At 39.8% G+C, this 19,797-nt stretch overlaps 1 protein-coding gene across 1 annotated transcript in view; it reads right to left on the minus strand.

The window, feature by feature from the left end:
* LOC124788104 (late secretory pathway protein AVL9 homolog) overlaps positions 1-19,797 on the minus strand; it is a 98,797-nt gene that overhangs the window by 20,089 nt on the left and 58,911 nt on the right. Inside the window, exons 7-8 of the mRNA XM_047255222.1 lie at positions 7,766-7,985; positions 698-869 (exon numbers count right to left, since the gene is read on the minus strand). Of these exons, the coding sequence (XP_047111178.1) occupies positions 698-869; positions 7,766-7,985 (392 nt within the window). The remainder of the gene's footprint in view (positions 1-697; positions 870-7,765; positions 7,986-19,797) is intronic.

The following is a 19,797-nucleotide window of genomic DNA, read 5'->3' on the forward strand; positions in this document are numbered from 1 at the left end:
AAATATAGAAAAGTGCCAAATGAATAACAACTGAAATCAATAACTGGGCTGACTGTAAAACTCTGTTTAAAGTGTTGGGGATTCTAACAGCACCATGTTAGTACATTGATCAATCCATCAGTAATTATTATACTAACAGCTCTATTCATTCACATGAAACAAGAGCACGACTCAACATACGTATAGCAAGTGAAATTTTAAAAAGTTTAAAAACAGTATTTTCTACAAGGGAATCATACTATAAAAACTGCTGAATAAAATTAAATAAATAACTAAATCCAACAAGTTTATAAAATCAGTTAAAGTTTACTTCTTAAATAATACATACTATACAGTAAAGAATTACTTTTATAACAGAAAGCAGGAATTGGAAAAAAAATGGTCAGAAAAAATTTTAAAAAGCATGCTGCTGGAAAATGCTAAGCCCAAGATATGTTGCGGAAAATGCTACAATCTTTTTTTCCTGAATTCAATGTCAGCTTTACAACAGGATGCACAGTGACACAAATAAACAATTATCAAAAAGTCCAAGTCTTAAGACATTTCTCAGCCTCTAAACATCAAAGAGCATTCTTCGTAACCAGCTTCTTTACACTAGACTAGCTTGTAAACCTTGGTGAATCACAACATTGTGATTTTCACTTGAGTCACTTTCTAAATGAAGAATAACATAAAATCAATCTCTTGTAATACTAACTGTGACAGTCTTAGCTTCATGTCTGAAACTGAAAGTTGTCCAGCAAACGGATGGCCTGGGTTCACATCCCATATAGCAGAATGGTCAGAACTGACCCACATTTTATAATTGTGCGTATCTTTCCATGCTGACATGAAACTTGCATTAAAATGTTCAATTTCCCGGCTTCCATCTGAAACAATAGAATACACATACAGTACAGTAATAACGTTAAATGCGCTCTCTCTCTCTCTCTCTCTCTCTCTCTCTCTCTCTCTCTCACACACACACACACACACACACACACACACACACACACACACTTGTGAGACAAATACATTTTCAAAACTTTATTAACCCATGCATTACCTAGCGGTGCATTATGACTACCTCAAGTTGATGTTGTTGTTGTTGTGGTCTTCAGTCCTGAGACTGGTTTGATGCAGCTCTCCATGCTACTCTATCCTGTGCAAGCTTCTTCATCTCCCAGTACCTACTGCAACCTACATCCTTCTGAATCTGCTTAGTGTATTCATCTCTTGGTCTCCCCCTACGATTTTTACCCTCCACACTGCCCTCCAATACTAAATTGGTGATCCCTTGATGCCTCAGAACATGTCCTACCAACCGATCCCTTCTTCTGGTCAAGTTGTGCCACAAACTTCTCCTCTCCCCAATCCTATTCAATACTTCCACATTAGTTATGTGATCTACCCATCTAATCTTCAGCATCCTTCTGTAGCACCACATTTCGAAAGCTTCTATTCTCTTCTTGTCCAAACTATTTACCGTCCATGTTTCACTTCCATACATGGCTACACTCCATACAAATACTTTCAGAAATGACTTCCTGACACTTAAATCTATACTCGATGTTAACAAATTTCTCTTCTTCAGAAACACTTTCCTTGCCATTGCCAGCCTACATTTTATATCCTCTCTACTTCGACCATCATCAGTTATTTTGCTCCCCAAATAGCAAAACTCCTTTACTACATTAAGTGTCTCATTTCCTAATCTAATACCATCAGCATCACCCGACTTAATTCGACTACATTCCATTATCCTCGCTTTGCTTTTGTTGATGTTCATCTTATATCCTCCCTTCAAGACACCATCCATTCCGTTCAACTGCTCTTCCAAGCCCTTTGCTGTCTCTGACAGAATTACAATGTCATCGGCGAACCTCAAAGTTTTTATTTCTTCTCCACGGATTTTAATACCTACTCCGAATTTTTCTTTTGTTTCCTTTACTGCTTGCTCAATATACAGATTGAATAACATTGGGGAGAGGCTACAACCCTGTCTTACTCCCTTCCCAACCACTGCTTCCCTTTCTTGTCCCTCGACTCTTATAACTGCCATCTGGTTTCTGTACAAATTGTAAATAGCCTTTCGCTCCCTCAAGTTGATATTTTCCATATAATAATTTTGCCCGAAGAGCTATATACCTGTGATTTTGGGAGTTCATCCTGAAATGATTGAAACTGTATTCACACTCACGACTGACCCAATTCTTCTGTTTTTATAGTCGTTATTGGTGAGGTATATTAGGATGGGGGAGGGGGGGATGGTGTGAGACTACACCGCTTGGTTTCAAATGTCTTATTTGTCAAAAACGAAGTTGTAGAAAATATTTTTCTCAATTATCGTTACTACTCAATTTTTCCACAGTTGAGTTTTACCACACATACATTGTTTAGCCCAAATAATATATTCCATCTTCTACTGTTTGTGATTACTACTGTGTAGTTGAATTATATGTTCACTGTTGAGTTGGAATCACAAGAGATCAGATTTCAACTGATAGTAAGAATATCCCACAAAATTTTGGGCTTGCAGCTGCATAAATTTATGCAGCTGCACATCCGAAATTTTATGGAATAATCGCTGCCCCACAAGAATATGAAGATGCTAGTAATAATGCCCAATGGATCATTTAGGGAGGAGATATTGGAAATTCTAGATAATTTCAGTTGCAACACCAACGAAAATGAGTGGGACATTGACAATGAATTGGATGACCATATGGAACCGCTCGACAAAGACCATATTACATCACTGGGTGTATGCCCACTCAAGCTGAGTGGTCAGTGCATCTGACTTCCATGCAGCAGGCCGAGGTTTGATTCCTGCCGGCTTAAGAGATTTTCTCTGTGTGGAGACTTAGTGTTGTGTTGTCCTCATCACCATATCATCATCATCGAAACCTAAATGGCCCAGTGCAGGGTCAGCTGAAAAAAGACTTGCAAATTGGCAGTCAGACTCCTCCAGGTGGGTACTCCCGCCCATCGATACCATATGATCATTTCCCGACATTGGATGAACTATCAGAAGATAATAAGGAAGAAGATGAAAACATTGGAAATGTGCTGTTCTAAGACAGGGCTAGAATTTTCCGGTGAACCACCAAAAGTCGAGTGGCACCAACTTTACAACATTTTGAACATAACATCTGGTCCAATGTATCATACCTCATCTTAAGAACTTGGGCCATCTCAAATGGCTGATGAGAGCATGGAGCACAATGTACTATTAACATAAACACAGACAATTGTCTTTTATTCTAAGTACTGGTAACAATAAGAAAATAATGAATACATATCTTTCTGATAACAGTTGCCTGTCCAAGATTGTATTCTTAACAGAAATTGGAAACAAAATGCATACCCATTGACTGGAAACAGTGAGTCTTAACTCCATTATTTAAAAAAGGTGACAGGAACAAGTACACTAACTACAAAAGTTGAACTCTGTTATCTTATGGATGCAAAATCTACAATTCCACACTTCTGTTATGCCCCAGGATAGTATCCCCGGTAGACACTGAAAATTCGTCCAAGTTCTGCGTTGGCAGCTACCGGATGCCGAACCAACTGTGTCAATTACCGACAGACTACTAACTAGGTGGAAATGCTGAGCAAGTCATGGCAGACAGAGAAGCTATTGCAGGAAGTGGTAAGGACCAAGTGCCTAGAGGAACCAGGAGGTGGCCACTAAGGCCTTTCTTGGAGAGGGTATATACTGCAGCACTGAACGCCTGTATTCTGTACACACAAAGATTTTCCAAGTGGCAGGAGAATAACTGGAGCCAACCAAAACTCTTCACAATTGAGCTGGCATTTAGACTCAGCAAAGACAACATGGAGGGAAGAGAGACAAATATCAACAGTCTTCATAAGGATGTACAAGATGCTCTTAAAGCAATTGAGATAGAAAGAAAGCTGATAGTACCGATTTGATGTACTGTGTGACCAAATACTGTGCAGTAGCTTGTGGAGTATTCACATAGCTGTAGATTTAGATATAAAAGAATTCAGAAAAATTGGCCATAAAATCTGCAACACTATGACAAGTGATTTGTTGTAGAATACGAACTGTAAAACAGTCTCTAAGAGTTGCAGATGAGAAGACAAGTATGTTAGACAACTTTTAGTACTTCGGTAACATTGTTTCCTCACAGAGGACATAATGTGTTAAGAGAATGGAAACAGAATACTGAAAGCTTTCAAACTGTGCCATATGCTACAATAAATACACAGGATTGGAAAATTTCTGCTAGGTTCTAAGATCAGCCAGCTCAAAATGTCCCTCGTACCTACACTACCATATGGACTAAAGCAGCAACATTTATTGGACAGAATAGTAACTGTACTGAATAAGAATTGTCCCCACACAATAGAAATGGTGTTGCTCTGGCCTTCCCTGCAGGGGGGAAAAAAGGGAAAACACATCAGATAAAATAGGGAATGAGGAAAAACGAAGACTGCTGGAGACTGTAACACTGGAGCGATTGCAGTGGTGCAGAGGTTGGCTCTCTGCAGTGACCCCCCGGCCTACTCAGAACAAAATGTGCCAGGGAAGAGACTGAGGGGAAGACACTGTGGCAAGGGAGAGAAGCTTTCCCTCACTGACCTCAAAATCTGAGGTAAAAGGGCAACAGTTACGGAAGGACCAGAAAAGCTGACAGAGATGTCACCTGCAACTGCTCTCTGTCTTTAGGAGTAGAAACAATGATGATGATGGATGATGATCATGATTCTGATCATTAAAAAAATGCTGCAGAACTTATCTATACAGATGTAAGGTACAATTTCCTAATTGTCAAAGAAAATTATTTGATTTTACTAACATGCAATAGCTCTAAAGTTATTTCAGTTTCAAGATTTCGTTTTTTACATAATAACATAATGGGCATTGGTTAAATTCCACTCAAAACAAGTAAGGCATAACTGGCATTTCAAAAAAGCATATGAATTACTGAGATATATAAGAAAACATGTTGTTAATCAGCAATATGGAAAGGATAGGGTGTTACTAACCAAACAGAGGCAGCACTGAGTTGCATACAGGTACAATGGAGAGAATTCTAGAAATATAAAATCTTTTGGGTAAAATCATCCCTCCGAAGCAGAGCTCTTACACAAAAACAACAACTCACACACTCATAGCTACAGTCTCTGGGTGCTAATGCCCACAGCAATCTGCTGGGGGTAATTGCTGAGGGTAAGAAGGTTGCTTGGAATGGAGAGGGGAGAGATAGCAGGATAGGGGTGCGGGAAGTTGCTAGTGCTGCCTGTGGGAGCCTGCCAGGACGTGGTGGGGACAGGAAAGGGCTGCTATGTGTAGCATCTGGAGACTATTCTGGGGATAGGGGGTGGGGGTGGAGGTGAGAGTGGGGGGTTGGGAAGGCAGGGGGAGAAGTAGAGAAGAAGAAATGATTTGTAGGTGCACTGATGGGATAGAAGGTGTGTGTGTGTGTGTGTGTGTGTGTACTGGACAGGGAGCATTGGAAGGGGACAGGCAGGTGGAGGATAGGGACTGGCAGAGGCCAATGCCAGGGGGTTAGAGGAAGGAAGGAAGGAAGGAAGGAAGGAAGAAAGAAAGAAAGAAAGAAAGAAAGAAAAGAATGGATATGTTGCAGAGAGAGTTCCCAGCTGCACATTCAGGAAAGCTGGTATTGGTGGGAAGAATCCAGGAGGCACAAGCTGTGAGGCAGTTGGTAAAGTGGAGCACACTGTGCTGGGTGCAATGGTATGGTCCAGCTGGGTCTCTGCCATAGTTTGGCGGTGGCCATTCATGTGCATAGATTGCTTGTTGGTAGTGATAACTATATAGAGTAACGTACAATGGTTGCAGCTGAGTCTGTAGATCATATGGCTGGTTTCACAGGTGGCTCTGCTTTTTATGGGGTAGGAGATGCCAGTGACAGGACTGCAGTAGGTGGTGGCAGTACAATGTGTATTACACAAATGGCCAACACCTAACTGTGGCCGAGGATAGCTGGGCCACCCAGTTGCTGAAGATGATGTGCTTTGCTGTAACAACTACGTAGGAGCCTGAGCCAATATCAGCTTTTCTGAATTGCACAGTTAGAACTCTTGCTGAAATGTATCCTTCATTCCTGTAACCCCCCCAGGCCTCAACCTTTGCTAACTCTTGTCCTCCACGTGCATATTCCCTTCCTCCTGCCTCAAAACCAATATATAAGTACATACACCTTCTATCCTGCCAACACACCTACAAGTTCTCCCCCTCCCAGGACAGCCTGCAAGTAGCAGCTCTAACCTATCCCCACCCTGTCCCGGCATGCTCCCACAGGCAGCACTAGTATCTTCGCCACCCCTATCCTGCTATCCCTCCCCCTCCCCATCACAGGCCAACTCCTTACCCCCACTATCTCCCCCAGAAGATTGCTACTGCTTACGTCAGACACAGTTGGGCCTTAGCACTCAGAGACAGTAGTTATGCGAGTGTGAACTGTTACTGTTTTGTTGCTGTTGTTGTTGTTTGCATGTGTGCGAGTTCTACTTCACAGGAATGATTTTTGCTATTTCTAGTATTCTTTTCATTGTGCCTTTTTGTGATTCAATGCCTCCTCTTTGTGTTGGGAAGCACTATCTATTGCATACTGTTATTCCATCCTGGGCTTTCCATTGTTTGAAACATGTTGACTGTATTATGTTGTTAATCAAAATTAGCATAACCTGTATGAAATCTGTTTACAAAATATATGAAGTAATTTCTTAAGTACACTGCAATTTAAGACTATACATGGTCTCTCTCCTAAGAGTTGTCAGGTGCATTTTCTCTGGTGTTTCCGCAGATAACTGCAATTTTGTTTTTGCAGTGTGTAGCTGGAGTCTTCCCAAACAAATGCAGCTCGTCAAGTCTTTTAGAGAACGCATGGTGTGGACGGAAAGCATCTGTTTGTTCCTTGATACAAACAAAAAGATTTTTAAAGCGGAATTTCACGTGCTTGTTCAATACAGTGGTGCAGATTAGTCTAGTGTGATATTTGTTTCAACCACATGAATTAACAGGTACAGTACAACAAGAAGAATAACCAGACCTCCAAGAGTGACTGAACAGCAGCACTGCTGCATGGCGATAGCAGTCAGCGCAGGCCACAGTGGTGCTGTCGCTGCTGGAGTACTGGTTATTTTTCTTGTTGTACTGTACCTGTTAATTCATGTGGTTGAAACAAATATCACACTAGACTAATCTGGACCACTATATTGAACAAGCACGTAAAATTCCACTTTAACAATCATTTTGTTTCTAAAGGAAACAAAAAAAATTCTTCACTACACCATTGGGCATCACACGAAAGACTTTGTGAGCAGTATTTGTTTGGGCTGACTCTAGCTAAACATTGCAAAATCGAAATTGTAAGTATCTACCAAAGCATCAGAGAAAATGCACCTGATGGCTCTTGGGAGAGACACCTGCATACAGGACCACAATACGGTAGAGTGTAAGTAGCGCATAACTTTTTTGACAACGGATAGTACTTTCCAACCAGTGAACTGGAATTTGTTTGGATTTAGTAAAATCCTTTGTGACTTCACAGGCCAGAATCCTGAACAAGAATCTTTTTTGCATGAACTATAACTCTGCTATGGGTGTTAGGTTTTAGGCAATTGTTCACTGATCTGCTCACTATAGGAAATGTGCCAGTAAAAGGTATAGGTTACTGAAAATTAAATTTATTATTTATGAAAACCATCACAAACTGTGAAATTTAATGAAAAGATGACATTCCAGCAATAGCTGCACATATTTACCCTTCAGTAAGATGTTACCTACCCTGCAAGAGAGACGTGCGCAGAAGGCAAAGTAGGTAGGCACGGAACTGTGCCCGTATCCACTCGTCACCCCCCTCCCACCCGACACCATCCAGGAAGACATCGTGCCGATCCTCTGACACTTGTCGCACAACATAATCTGCAAATCGCAGGTCTTCTGTCGTCAGGTGCAGGAGCCGCCTCAGTTCAGGTTCCTGCGTTTCTACTTTTGCACTCTCTACCTGTTACACAAAACAATGACGTGACATTCTAAATATAAATGTAAACTAAATTTTACTTTTGATTGACACAATTCTGGAAGTCTGTTTATACAGTACTTTCTATTATTGTCACTCTTTGGTTTATGGAACTCAGACTGCTTCCAAAATCCCAATTGATGTTCAGAGTCAAATGCAAGAATTATGTATTCTGGAAACTTTATTTCTTCCTTTCAAATACAATTAATGTATGAGATATGCCGATGATACTGTAATTCTGTCATATATGGAAATGGACTTTAAGGAGCAGTTTAACAGAATTGATAGTGTCCTGAGAAGAGCTTATAAGAGGATTTAAAAGGATGATTAGAATATGTCCAGCTAACATTAACATATGTGCTAGTGTGCATTTTATTGTATACTGTGTGTGTGTTTTTTTTTTTATTTTTTATATATATATATATATATATATATATATATATATATATATATATATATATATATATATATATATGAGGTAACAATCATGTCAGTGCTACATATAAGGTACAAGGCCTTGTGCACAAGGTGCTTCTTGATTTTAAATGTTTAATTATGACAAACCTTTATATTAAGTGCAACATTTTATCTACATGACAACTTGGTGTGAAGTCCAACTCAAAATGATCACATTTTATAAATTAAATTTTTGGAGACCTAAAGATGACAGCAAAGTCTGTCAATCTGGTTGTTTGAAAAAATAACAAATATTTATGCAATCTTGGCTTTAGAAAGTCTTAGCTAAGTAAAACAGTCTGCTCCTTCCAATTTTTCAGCATGAGGAGTTGGGTTGTTTTGGGGGAGGAGACCAAACTGCGAGGCCATCGGTCTCATCGGATTAGGGAAGGATGGGTAAGGAAGTCGACTGTGACCTTTTCACAGGAACCATCCCGGCATTTGCCTGAAGAGATCTCGGAAAACCTAAATCATGACAGCCGGACGCGGGATTGAACCATCGTCCTCCAACATGTGAGTCCAGTGTGCTAACCACTGTGCCACCTTGCTCAGTTTCTCAGCATTAGAAAACTGTTATAAGAGAAATATAAATAAAGGTAAGACCAGGGTAATGGAATGCAGTCTCATTAAATCAGGTAGAGCTTAGGGAATTACATTAGGAAATACACGAGTTTTGCTATTTGACAAGCCAAATAACTGATGATGGCAGAAGTACAGAGGATATAAAATGCTGCCTGTAACAGCAATAAAAGTATTTCTGAAAGAGAAAGTTTTTAACGTCAAATATCTACTTTTTTCTTTTTTGTAGATTTTTTCTGGAGTGTAGCCTTGTATGGAAGTGAAATGTGGACAATAAACAAGTCAGACAAGAAGAGAATAGAAGAGTTTAAATTGTGGTGCTACAAAAAAATATTGAATATTAGATGGGTTGGTGAAATAAGTAATGAAGATATACCAAATCTAATTATAGGAGAAAAGAAATTTATGGACCAACCTGACTAAAAGTAGGACAGAACACATCTCAAGGCATCAAGGAATTGTCAAGTTGGTAATGGAGAAAAGTGTTAGTGAGAAAAATTGTTGAGGAAGACCACTGCTGGAATACAGTGAGCAGCATCAAGTGGACACAGTTATGCAGAGATGAAGAGACCTGTAGTGGACAACTAGTGTTGTGAGACCTGAGTTTCTCCTGGTGTATACAACTTTCAAATAACTTCGGGAATTCAGCCAGGTAACACTTTCAGCGACCGCCGATATTTCGGCGGGAGAACACCCCGCCATTTTCAAGGCAAACTGCAACGGACAGGCGGCGTACATGCAAATTTAATACCTCGGTTCTCTGACAGAAGCAGGAAAGATAACACACACACACACACACACACACACACACACACACACACACACACACACTGAACACTAGTGCCACCAAAGATGACCAAAGTCAGAGCTATCGATAGTGAGACTATGAATTTGCAGGTGAGGCAGCATTGACTCTGTTCCTCTGTTTTTTGACAAGGGAGAGAGCCGGATTCCAAACAGAGTTTAAACAGAGACCTCCATCCCTGTTAACGAGGTTGCTCGCTAATTTAATCTCAACTGCCTCCCTAATGACACTGTCCCAATAGCTGGACATGCATGCCAATATCTCGGTGTTATTATAAAACATGGGGTGACCAGTATCCAAGCAATGTTCGGCAATAGCAGATCTATTTGGCTGCTGTAATCAATGCTGACCCCACGAAAAGTGTCGAGAGAAAGACCAACAGCCTCCTGAAGAAAAGTGGTTTGTCGCAGGACACAATCAAGAGGCTTAACACCTATAGTGCCATTCCCCCTAGGTTATACGGCCTTCCAAAGGTTCATAAGGAAGGGGTTCCTTTCCATCCTATAGTGAGTAACATCGGCGCTCCGACATATCGTGTATCCAAGCATCTTGCTTCTCTGTTGAGTCCACAAGTAGGACGGTGTGAACATCATATCAGGAACTCAGCTGATTTTTTACGTCGTTTGGAGGGACTGAGGCTGAATGACACTGATATTTTAGTGAGTTTCGATGTGGTCTCTCTTCACTCGTGTTCCTCTGTCTGATTCGTTGCGGTTAATTGAAGCCAGGTTTGGTGCCGATTTAACTAATCTCTTTAGGCATGTGTTGACATCCACTTACTTTTTATTTAATGACCAGTATTACGAGCAGACAGATGGAGTTGCGATGGGTAGTCCGTTGTCTCCTGTGATCGCAAATTTATTTATGGAAGACTTCGAGGAACGTGCATTGGAGTCGGCGCCTTTAAAACCCGCCTGTTTCTTTAGATACGTTGACGATACCTTCGTTGTTTGGCCTCACGGTAGGGAGAATTTGAATGTCTTTCTAGAACATCTGAACTCGATCCACCCGAACATTCGTTTTACGATGGAGATGGAAGAGGATGGTTGCCTTCCCTTTCTCGACGTGTTGGTTAGGAGGAAGGATGATGGATCATTGGGACATGCAGTCTACAGGAAACGTACTCACACCGACTTGTACTTACAAGCTAATAGTTGTCACCATTCAGCTCAGCGTGAAGGGGTACTTCGTACTTTGGTACACAGGGCACGTGTTGTTTCTGACGCTGAGACTTTGCCAGCTGAGCTGTCTCATCTTGAAGTTACATTTCGTCAAAATGGTTATAGTGATAGACAGATTGAAAGTGCGTTGCGCTATCGACCAACTGTACATCGGGTGATTGATGATAATTCTGAGTCAACACCTAAGTCTACTGCCTTTTTGCCTTACGTAGGAAACACGTCCAATAAGATCGGTCGTATTTTACGGAAATACGATGTGAAATGTGTTTTCCGACCTCCATCTAAAATTAGAGCACTTTTGAGTTCCGTTAAGGATGATCTTGGACTGCGTAAGGCGGGTGTATATCGTATTCCTTGTAGCTGCGGCATGGCATATATTGGTCAAACTATCAGGACCGTGGAGGACAGATGTACCGAGCATAAACGGCACACACGATTACAGCAGCCAAATAGATCTGCTATTGCCGAACATTGCTTGGATACTGGTCACCCCATGTTATATAATAACACCGAGATATTGGCATGCACGTCCAGCTATTGGGACAGTGTCATTAGGGAGGCAGTTGAGATTAAATTAGCGAGCAACCTCGTTAACAGGGATGGAGGTCTCTGTTTAAACTCTGTTTGGAATCCGGCTCTCTCCCTTGTCAAAAAACAGAGGAACAGAGTCAATGCTGCCTCACCTGCGAATTCATAGTCTCACTATCGATAGCTCTGACTTTGGTCATCTTTGGTGGCACTAGTGTTCAGTGTGTGTGTGTGTGTGTGTGTGTGTGTGTGTGTGTGTGTGTGTGATCTTTCCTGCTTCTGTCGGAGAACCGAGGTATTAAATTTGCATGTACGCCGCCTGTCCGTTGCAGTTTGCCTTGAAAATGGCGGGGTGTTCTCCCGCCGAAATATCGGCGGTCGCTGGCTGAATTACCGGAAGTTATTTGAAACTAGTGTTGTGACCTGTACCAAATCAGTCTTTAGCCTGTAAATACCAACAGCAGCATAAATAAAATTATTTACACTTTTTCAGTGTCAATGAAATGTTTTTCCCCATTCAAAAACGTAGAAAAATGCATGTAATTGTGGTTGCTACTGCTTGCATTTGGTTATGCATTACAAACTGAGGGCCTTACCTAACTAATTTCACTACTTCATACTGCTGACATCCACTTTAGCGTTTTTATAGATCTGATTCAAGGTTTTGCAAGACATCAGCTGTTACAAACCTTTAAGAACACACAAAATTAATTGATCCCTGACTGTTGACCATAAGTAGTCATAAAATATCATGGAGATTACAAAACAAATACAGATTGAGATTTTCACTCTGCAGTGGAGTGTGCGCTGATATGAAACTTCCTGGCTGATTAAAACTGTGTGCCGGACCGAGAGTCGAACTCGAGACCTTTGCCTTCTGCGGGCAAGTGCTCTACCATCTGAGCTACCCAAGCACAACTCACATCATGTCCTCACAGCTTTACTTCCGCCAGTACCTCGTCTCCTACATTCCAAACTTTACAGAAGCTCTCCTGCGAACCTTACAGGACTAGCACTCTTGAAAGAAAGGATATTGTGGAGACATGGCTTAGCCACAGCCTGGGGGATGTTTCCAGAATGAGATTTTCACTCTGCAGCGGAGTGCTGATATGAAACTTGCTGGCAGATTAAAACTGTGTGTCGGACCAGCAGAGTGAAAGTCTCATTCTGGAGATTGGAGAAATTTAGATAATGAAGAGCATATGGTGTTCACAAATACCAGGTTAAGGTGTACTTTTCACTCATCTGCTGTGAGAATGAAGGAAGACAAAGATGAAGGAGAAATCATTCTTTGCTTACTGAAATAGGAACATTTTATTCAAAAATCTCAGATTAGTGTTTTCTTCTTTAAAATGTTTCTATCCATTGCTGCTGTTCCAGCGTCTTAGAATGCTAACTCTGTCTCCCTTGCACATGCACTCCCCTGGAGGATTTCTGGTTAATGATATGTACTCCCTCAAAAGGAACTGCCACATTCTCGCATCAAATGCTAGTTGGAAAAATTATTTGGAATTTGACACTAATTCTTTAACCACTGCGCAGAGAGATGATGCAATATTCTACCGGCTTCCACTTTCAGCAGGCTTCCTAAAGCTAAGTTCAAGGGCTCCTTTGTGGCATACTCCTTTTTTCCTGTAGGGAAGCTCCTTGCTGCAGTTGACAGCATTGCACTGCAATATGTTGTCCGCTGTATTGGTCAGCTTTTGACAGCATATGGTACCTAGTATGTTCCAAAATACAATGCAATGCATAAAAACCGGAGTCTTCAGGGCTCATATCTTTGGCTCTTCTGATGATAGAAAGTTTGGGGTAAGTGTTTTGGGTAACCCTTTGGCTAGGGACCATTTGTGTACACAACAGAAGGATCATCTTAATGTCACTAACCTACAGTAAATCGTCAAAGTACAAGTATTACACATTTTCACCTACTTAGGTAAATGGAGCAAATCAGTTGGTTCTTTCTGCATTTGATATGGTCTATGTTGGATCAAAGTTATCTTACATGTACACTTAAAATATGCATATGAAATCTGGTGTGATGTGAAATATAAACAATAAATAACTACAGCAAATTGCTCCAATTTAGCATTATATTCTCCAGGCATTTATCAACAAGTGCCATCTTCCCATTTTCACAAATCTTTATCCGAGAAACACACCAAAGACACAGTTTTTGGGTATCAAAACAGAGCCGCTGATTCCAAGGCAGCTATGCACAGCAAATGGCCGTAATTTTTACAAAATATTCTAAGAACCAAACTTCACTCAAACTTGAAAATTTTATTGATATCTCTATCCATTTCCGAGACACAGAGGTTCAAATTTATCCTACTTGTATGCAAAAAATATGCACATAAAATCCAGTGTGAGGCAAAAAAGTAGTTTATTGACATAGCATGGAGAAATATGCTGTAAAGTGTCTTATCTTTCACATAAGTAAACTATCAAAATTTTACTGACCCATCACGTTCTTTTCAAAGGGGTGACGTGCTATGTTGTAGCAGGGAAAAGGAGGGGAACTCGCAGAAAAATGCTTATATCAGAACAAAAAAGGCAAATATACTCCTGTTTAAATCACACTGACTGAAAAGTGGGGTAACCAGCTGCCTCAATCTACCTTCCACAGCACCTTTAAAAAATTGTCAAAAATCTTAGCACACCAACATACAGGGTGGCGCACGAAATGTGTTACCATTTTGTTCTTGAATATAAACTTTATTGTCAATACAATCTGAAAGGAACATATACTACAATGAAGAGCCGTCCATTGAGATTTGTTCTAACTCAGCACATGCTCAGTATGTCCACCATTTCATTTCCTAACTTCCTTCAAACGAACACTGAAGTTAGTGATTACCCTATGGCACATGTCTTCCGGAATTTCACTGCAAGCTTGAAGAATAAGTCTTCTGAGTTCCATTAAATTCCACAGCTTCTTGCTACTGCCTTGCCCTTCAACACACAGTGGTTCATGGAAGATGGAGCAAGGCCACATACTGCAAACACTGTGCTGGAGTTTTTACACGAGCAGTTCAACATGCAGATCATTTCACTCAAGTTTCCAGGTCACTTCAATGACGGACAAAACTGGCCCCCCAATAGTCCAGACCTCAATCCATGTGACTTTTCTCTTTGGGGGTACCTAAAGGAAAAAATTTTACTGATACATCCACATGATTTAATGGAGCTCAGAAGACTTATTCTTCAAGCTTGCAGTGAAATACCGGAAGACATGTGCCGTAGGGTACTCACTAACTTCAGCGTTTGTTTGAAGGAGCTTAGGAAACGAAATGGTGGACATATTGAGCATGTGCTGAGTTAGAACAAATCTCCATGGACGGCTCTTCATTGTAGTATATGATCCTTTCAGATTGTATTGACAATAAAGTTTATATTCAAAAACAAAATGGTAACATTTCGTGTGGAGCATATTCATCTTTCTGTGCTCTGATGGAAGCATTTTTCTACTGGTATATTATGTAGTATAAGCCTTTTTATGTTTGTTTATTTTTTGAGTCTTCTTTTGTGGTTTTTCAATTTTTGTGTGAGTTTTCTGTGAATCAGATAGCGATTCATCCCATAATCAATCAGCTTCGGTTCACACGATACCACATAACCTTATAGAAAACTCGAATATACAAATCTACAACACAAATGATATTTCGGCCAATGTGAATTTTTTTTAAAAAAAGTTCCATCATTAACTCCTCCCTGAACAGTCAAGCTATTTCTGTGCTAACAATCATCAGCATTCTTGCTCCTCACTGCTTAGCACTCAAAAGGTGGGTAACTTACTCTAGGCCTTCATGTAAGGATGGTTCAGCAAGTACCCATGTTTGAAGACAGATGACATTTCTAAAGCAATTTGGAGTTACTGTTGTGTGCTGCCATCTGTTAGACCAGCTAAAACTAAAATGATGCTTGGTTTATATGTTAAGATGTAGTATGAGAGAAAAGTGAAATTGGATGCTGTTTTCGGCGACCCTTTGACAACAGTAACTTCAGTTAAATATTGTTTCAGAAATATTTAAACTTGGTCCAACACCGGCTTGTGTTGAAGATCACCAGAAGTGGTTACCGAAGGAATCACAGAAAAATTGCACAACACAATCCTTACTAATCATCAAACTAAAACTTGTGGCGTAGCAGAGGCAGTGCGTGTGTCGACAGGATGGGTAACTAATATTTTATGTGATAAGTTGGGGGATGAAAAAATTGTAACCATAATAGGTGTCATAACTGTCTTGCTGATGGTGAATGACAAATGTGTGTGTGTGAATTTATTTATTTTTCAGTTTCAATGCTGTATTTGGAGCAATCCAAGAAAGGTACAAAGGACTTTTTCCATCTAGTTGTCACTGTTATGAGATCTAGAATTACCTTTATACGCCAGGCAACAATCAAAGCAATGGATTTCTTCTAACAAATCCACAACAAAGACAGAAACAGTCCTGCTGACCTGAAAAGTTATGGTGCCTTTTTTGGGATACAAAGACGATGCACTCCCACTTGGGAGTGCATCATGTCTGTAAGATTTCATTAGCAGAACACAGTATGATTGCGTGCTGTGTTCTAATTTTGGGCTAGCTGCACGTTTTAAGATTACGACGTGTGAGCTTTTACTTACAAATTAATTATTGCATTGCTGCAGGATGTAATGCATGAGTGTATAATGCCTTTCATCGCAATGCAGTTTTCATCTACACTGCATTAAGGTGCAAAATGACTGATCAACAAAAAATCATCATCATGTATTGTGACCCGTTTCTACTGTCTTTGCTTCAGTTCACTGGTTTTAGTGTATTTTTTGTAATATTTGAAGAAGTATGGTTGCAATTATTATATCAGTTTTCCAGGTTTGTGATTACATTTTAAAATGATGAATCAGTGTGTTGAAACTAATTATGTAACTAAAAATTTCATTCTTTTTGTGACTGTGGCTTCATGACAGTTTGTGGTGTCAAATATTTTCAAAGAAATTCATTTACTAATTTATTTATTTACCAGGTTCCATGTGACCCTGCAAGCCAGCACTGCTTGGTCATGGAATGAGTCAGTGAATAGCTTGCAGAACATTCATTAGAAACTTTACAAATTAAATAATTAATAAAACCTGGAAAAATTGTAAGGGAGTATACAAATAAGTAACACACTACAGAGAAAAGTTCTCAACTACTGCATGGAACTCCTGTAGAGAATAGAAGGATTTCGCCATGGGGAAACCTTTCAGCTTCCATTTGAACAGTTGGGGTTTATCACTTTTTTTTCATTTCTTCTGGAAGTCTACTGAAAATGAAATCTGTTGAATAGTCTGCACATTTATATTCTTAAGGAAGTGTCGTTAAAGTGCACATTGTTTTTCTATCTAGTGTTCACTGAAAGAATGTGGCAGTTTCTTCTGACTGAGTCTTCTGAAACCCCATGATGGAATGTATGTACAGGGGCAGCAGAATGAGAACTCCGAAACACCTGAAGAAAGGCCTACACGAGGTTCACAAACTGACACTGCTGATCAGTTAGACCACATTTTCCTGAATCAAAAGTACTCAAAATACAAAAGCCCTTGCATTTCAATGTCAGAGAAAATTATTCTTATGCTGAAGATAGCAGCATTCAGTTTCTGCATAAGATCTTGAAAGTGATACTTTCACAGAAGTCTCCCATGTACCCCAGCCTAAGAAATTTAAAATGGTCCGCAAAATTTAAAATGGTCCGCAAAATTTAAAATGGTCCGCAAAATTTAAAATGGTCCGCAAAATTTAAAATGGTCCGCAAAATTTAAAATGGTCCGCAAAATTTAAAATGGTCCGCAAAATTTAAAATGGTCCGCAAAATTTAAAATGGTCCGCAAAATTTAAAATGGTCCACAAAATTTAAAATGGTCCACAAAATTTAAAATGGTCCACAAAATTTAAAATGGTTGTCTTCACTGAATGACCAGCTAGGCACAATAAAATTTTGCTTTTATAAGAGTTCCACAAAACAATATACATTGTGTTTTCTTGCATTTAAGCATTAATATGCTCTCTGGAAGCCACGTGCTGATCTTACTGGCTGCTCCATTACCCACACCATTTATTTTATGTTCCACATGTTTCCCAATAACACTTGTGTCATCTGTAAAAAGAAAAATTTTTGTGTCATCTGTCATGTTTAGTGAAAATCACTGATGTATATCAAGAAAAGGAATGGATTCCGAACAGGATCCTCTGGAACACCCCCCCCCCCCCCCCTCCCATTTTACAGACCCCAGTCAGGTTCAAACCTCTTCCCTGTTTGCTGACACTGAAGGACAACTTTCTGCTTCCTACTTTCCAGTTATGAAGTGGACCATGGTTGAACTCAGAAGACTATAACTATTTTTAAAATATTTTTGAAATATGTTCTGCGTGGACTTTACCTACTGTGACACTGTTAAACTGCTGTCAAATGACGTACTCATGAATCTACATGCTCATCATGTACATTTTAGTGATGTGAGAGAAATAAGTGTTACAAAACAACTGTTGTGGCTAACTTGTGATAGTTGTGATGTAAATCGCTTGCTCGATCGTCATGTGTTTCATGTTTATTTACTCTTTTTTAATGAAAATATTCATAGTGAATTCTGTTCATTTAAGTTTCATTTTATTGAAGGATAATCATGGGTAAATGTAATGGCTAGAAATCCTCTGAAGGCTTTTAAGAAAAGGAGAGATGTTGGAAAATCAAGGGTAGGTGTTATTACCATAAACAATAAAGACGATAACCAAGTGTGTGAACCTAACCTTGCTGGTACACCTGACCACTGCAATGGAAGTGAGAAAGAAAGCACTTCACAGAGGAAGCTTGGTTCAGTTAGTGAAAAGTATGAATGTTTTATGGGTGAATCAAATGTGAATGAAATATACGATGTGTCGGTTCTCAACGGAATTTTTGCAAACCGTGTAAGATGGATTCAGTGTAATGAAGTCAGTCTGGAAAAAAAATCACCTATAAAAAAATCACATAGGACTTGGAATTGAAGTATGGTAAGTGTTCATATAAGACCTTCTTTTGGAACGGTGTTGCAGCAACTCCAAATGAGGGAGATGATAGCAAAATCTACTAGTAAGGATGCTAGTGCAGCTGCAGTTTCCTGTGGCTTGTAAAATCTTCAAAATCCCTCAACCAAGTGTGCGAACTATAAGATTTATAAGGTCTAAAGTAGAAGATGTCTGTATAGAATGTATGAAGGAAGCTGTGAAGAGGCAGTAATAGGATACAGTCGTAATAGAGGCTTGACCAGGAATAAACGAGGACAGACATATCTTCCTGGTGTAGTATCTGCCACCAGTATGCATACTGAGAATGTTTTAGATGTAGCAGTAATATCTAAATATTGTAGATGTCCATACATGAAAACAATTGTACAGCTAACTATAGTAGCAGGAGTGGAGGAATGGAAGTGGCTGGTGTTGCTAGTATATTTCAACATTCTGTTGCTTATGATAAACTGAGATATATGAATTACCTTGATGACGGTGATTCTAGAAGTTTCAAACATATTCAAGAACTGAAGTCCCGTGGTGGTGATGTTTCAGTGTGAAATTTGAGTGTGTTGGACACATACAGAAAATAATGGGATCACTGAAAGCTTCGTACAAAAAACAAGAACTCAGTGATGGTAAAGGGTTGAAGGGAACTGAAGATTAACTGACAGTATAATCGACAAAATACAGAACTATTACGGAATGGCTATTAGGCAAAACACACACAGTGTCATTGGAATGGAGAAGGCAATTTAGGCTCCCTGTTTTCATACTTTTTCAGCCGATGAAAGTCCCCATCATTAATTGTGCTCCAAAGGAGAAAACAGTTGGTTCAGGTGCACCAAGGAATTGCTAACTGGTGAAGTGTACACTCATAAACATAGTCTGTCTGATGCGGTAATTTTCAGAGACTTACCAGCACGTGAACTGTTGAAAAAATATGTTCATGGAAAAACTCAAAACGCCAATGAAAGTGTAGATAGTGTTATACGGTCAAGAATCCCCAAGACTGTTTGCTGGAGTAGAAACACTTTACTTTGATGTGTATGATGGTGTTGCTACTTTCCAATGATGTCAACAACATGTGTATGATGCTGTTGCTACTTTCAATGATGTCCATGTTGTAAGGTGCACAGTATTTTGAAATATGGAAATGAAGATAGGTTTCAACATCATATGAACAATGCTTGCTTTAGACAAGGAACATCTTCGGGCTGCTGACAGGGCTGCAGATAGCC

This window comes from Schistocerca piceifrons, chromosome 3, assembly GCF_021461385.2.
Source record: "Schistocerca piceifrons isolate TAMUIC-IGC-003096 chromosome 3, iqSchPice1.1, whole genome shotgun sequence".
NCBI classification, from domain to species: Eukaryota; Metazoa; Arthropoda; class Insecta; order Orthoptera; family Acrididae; genus Schistocerca; species Schistocerca piceifrons.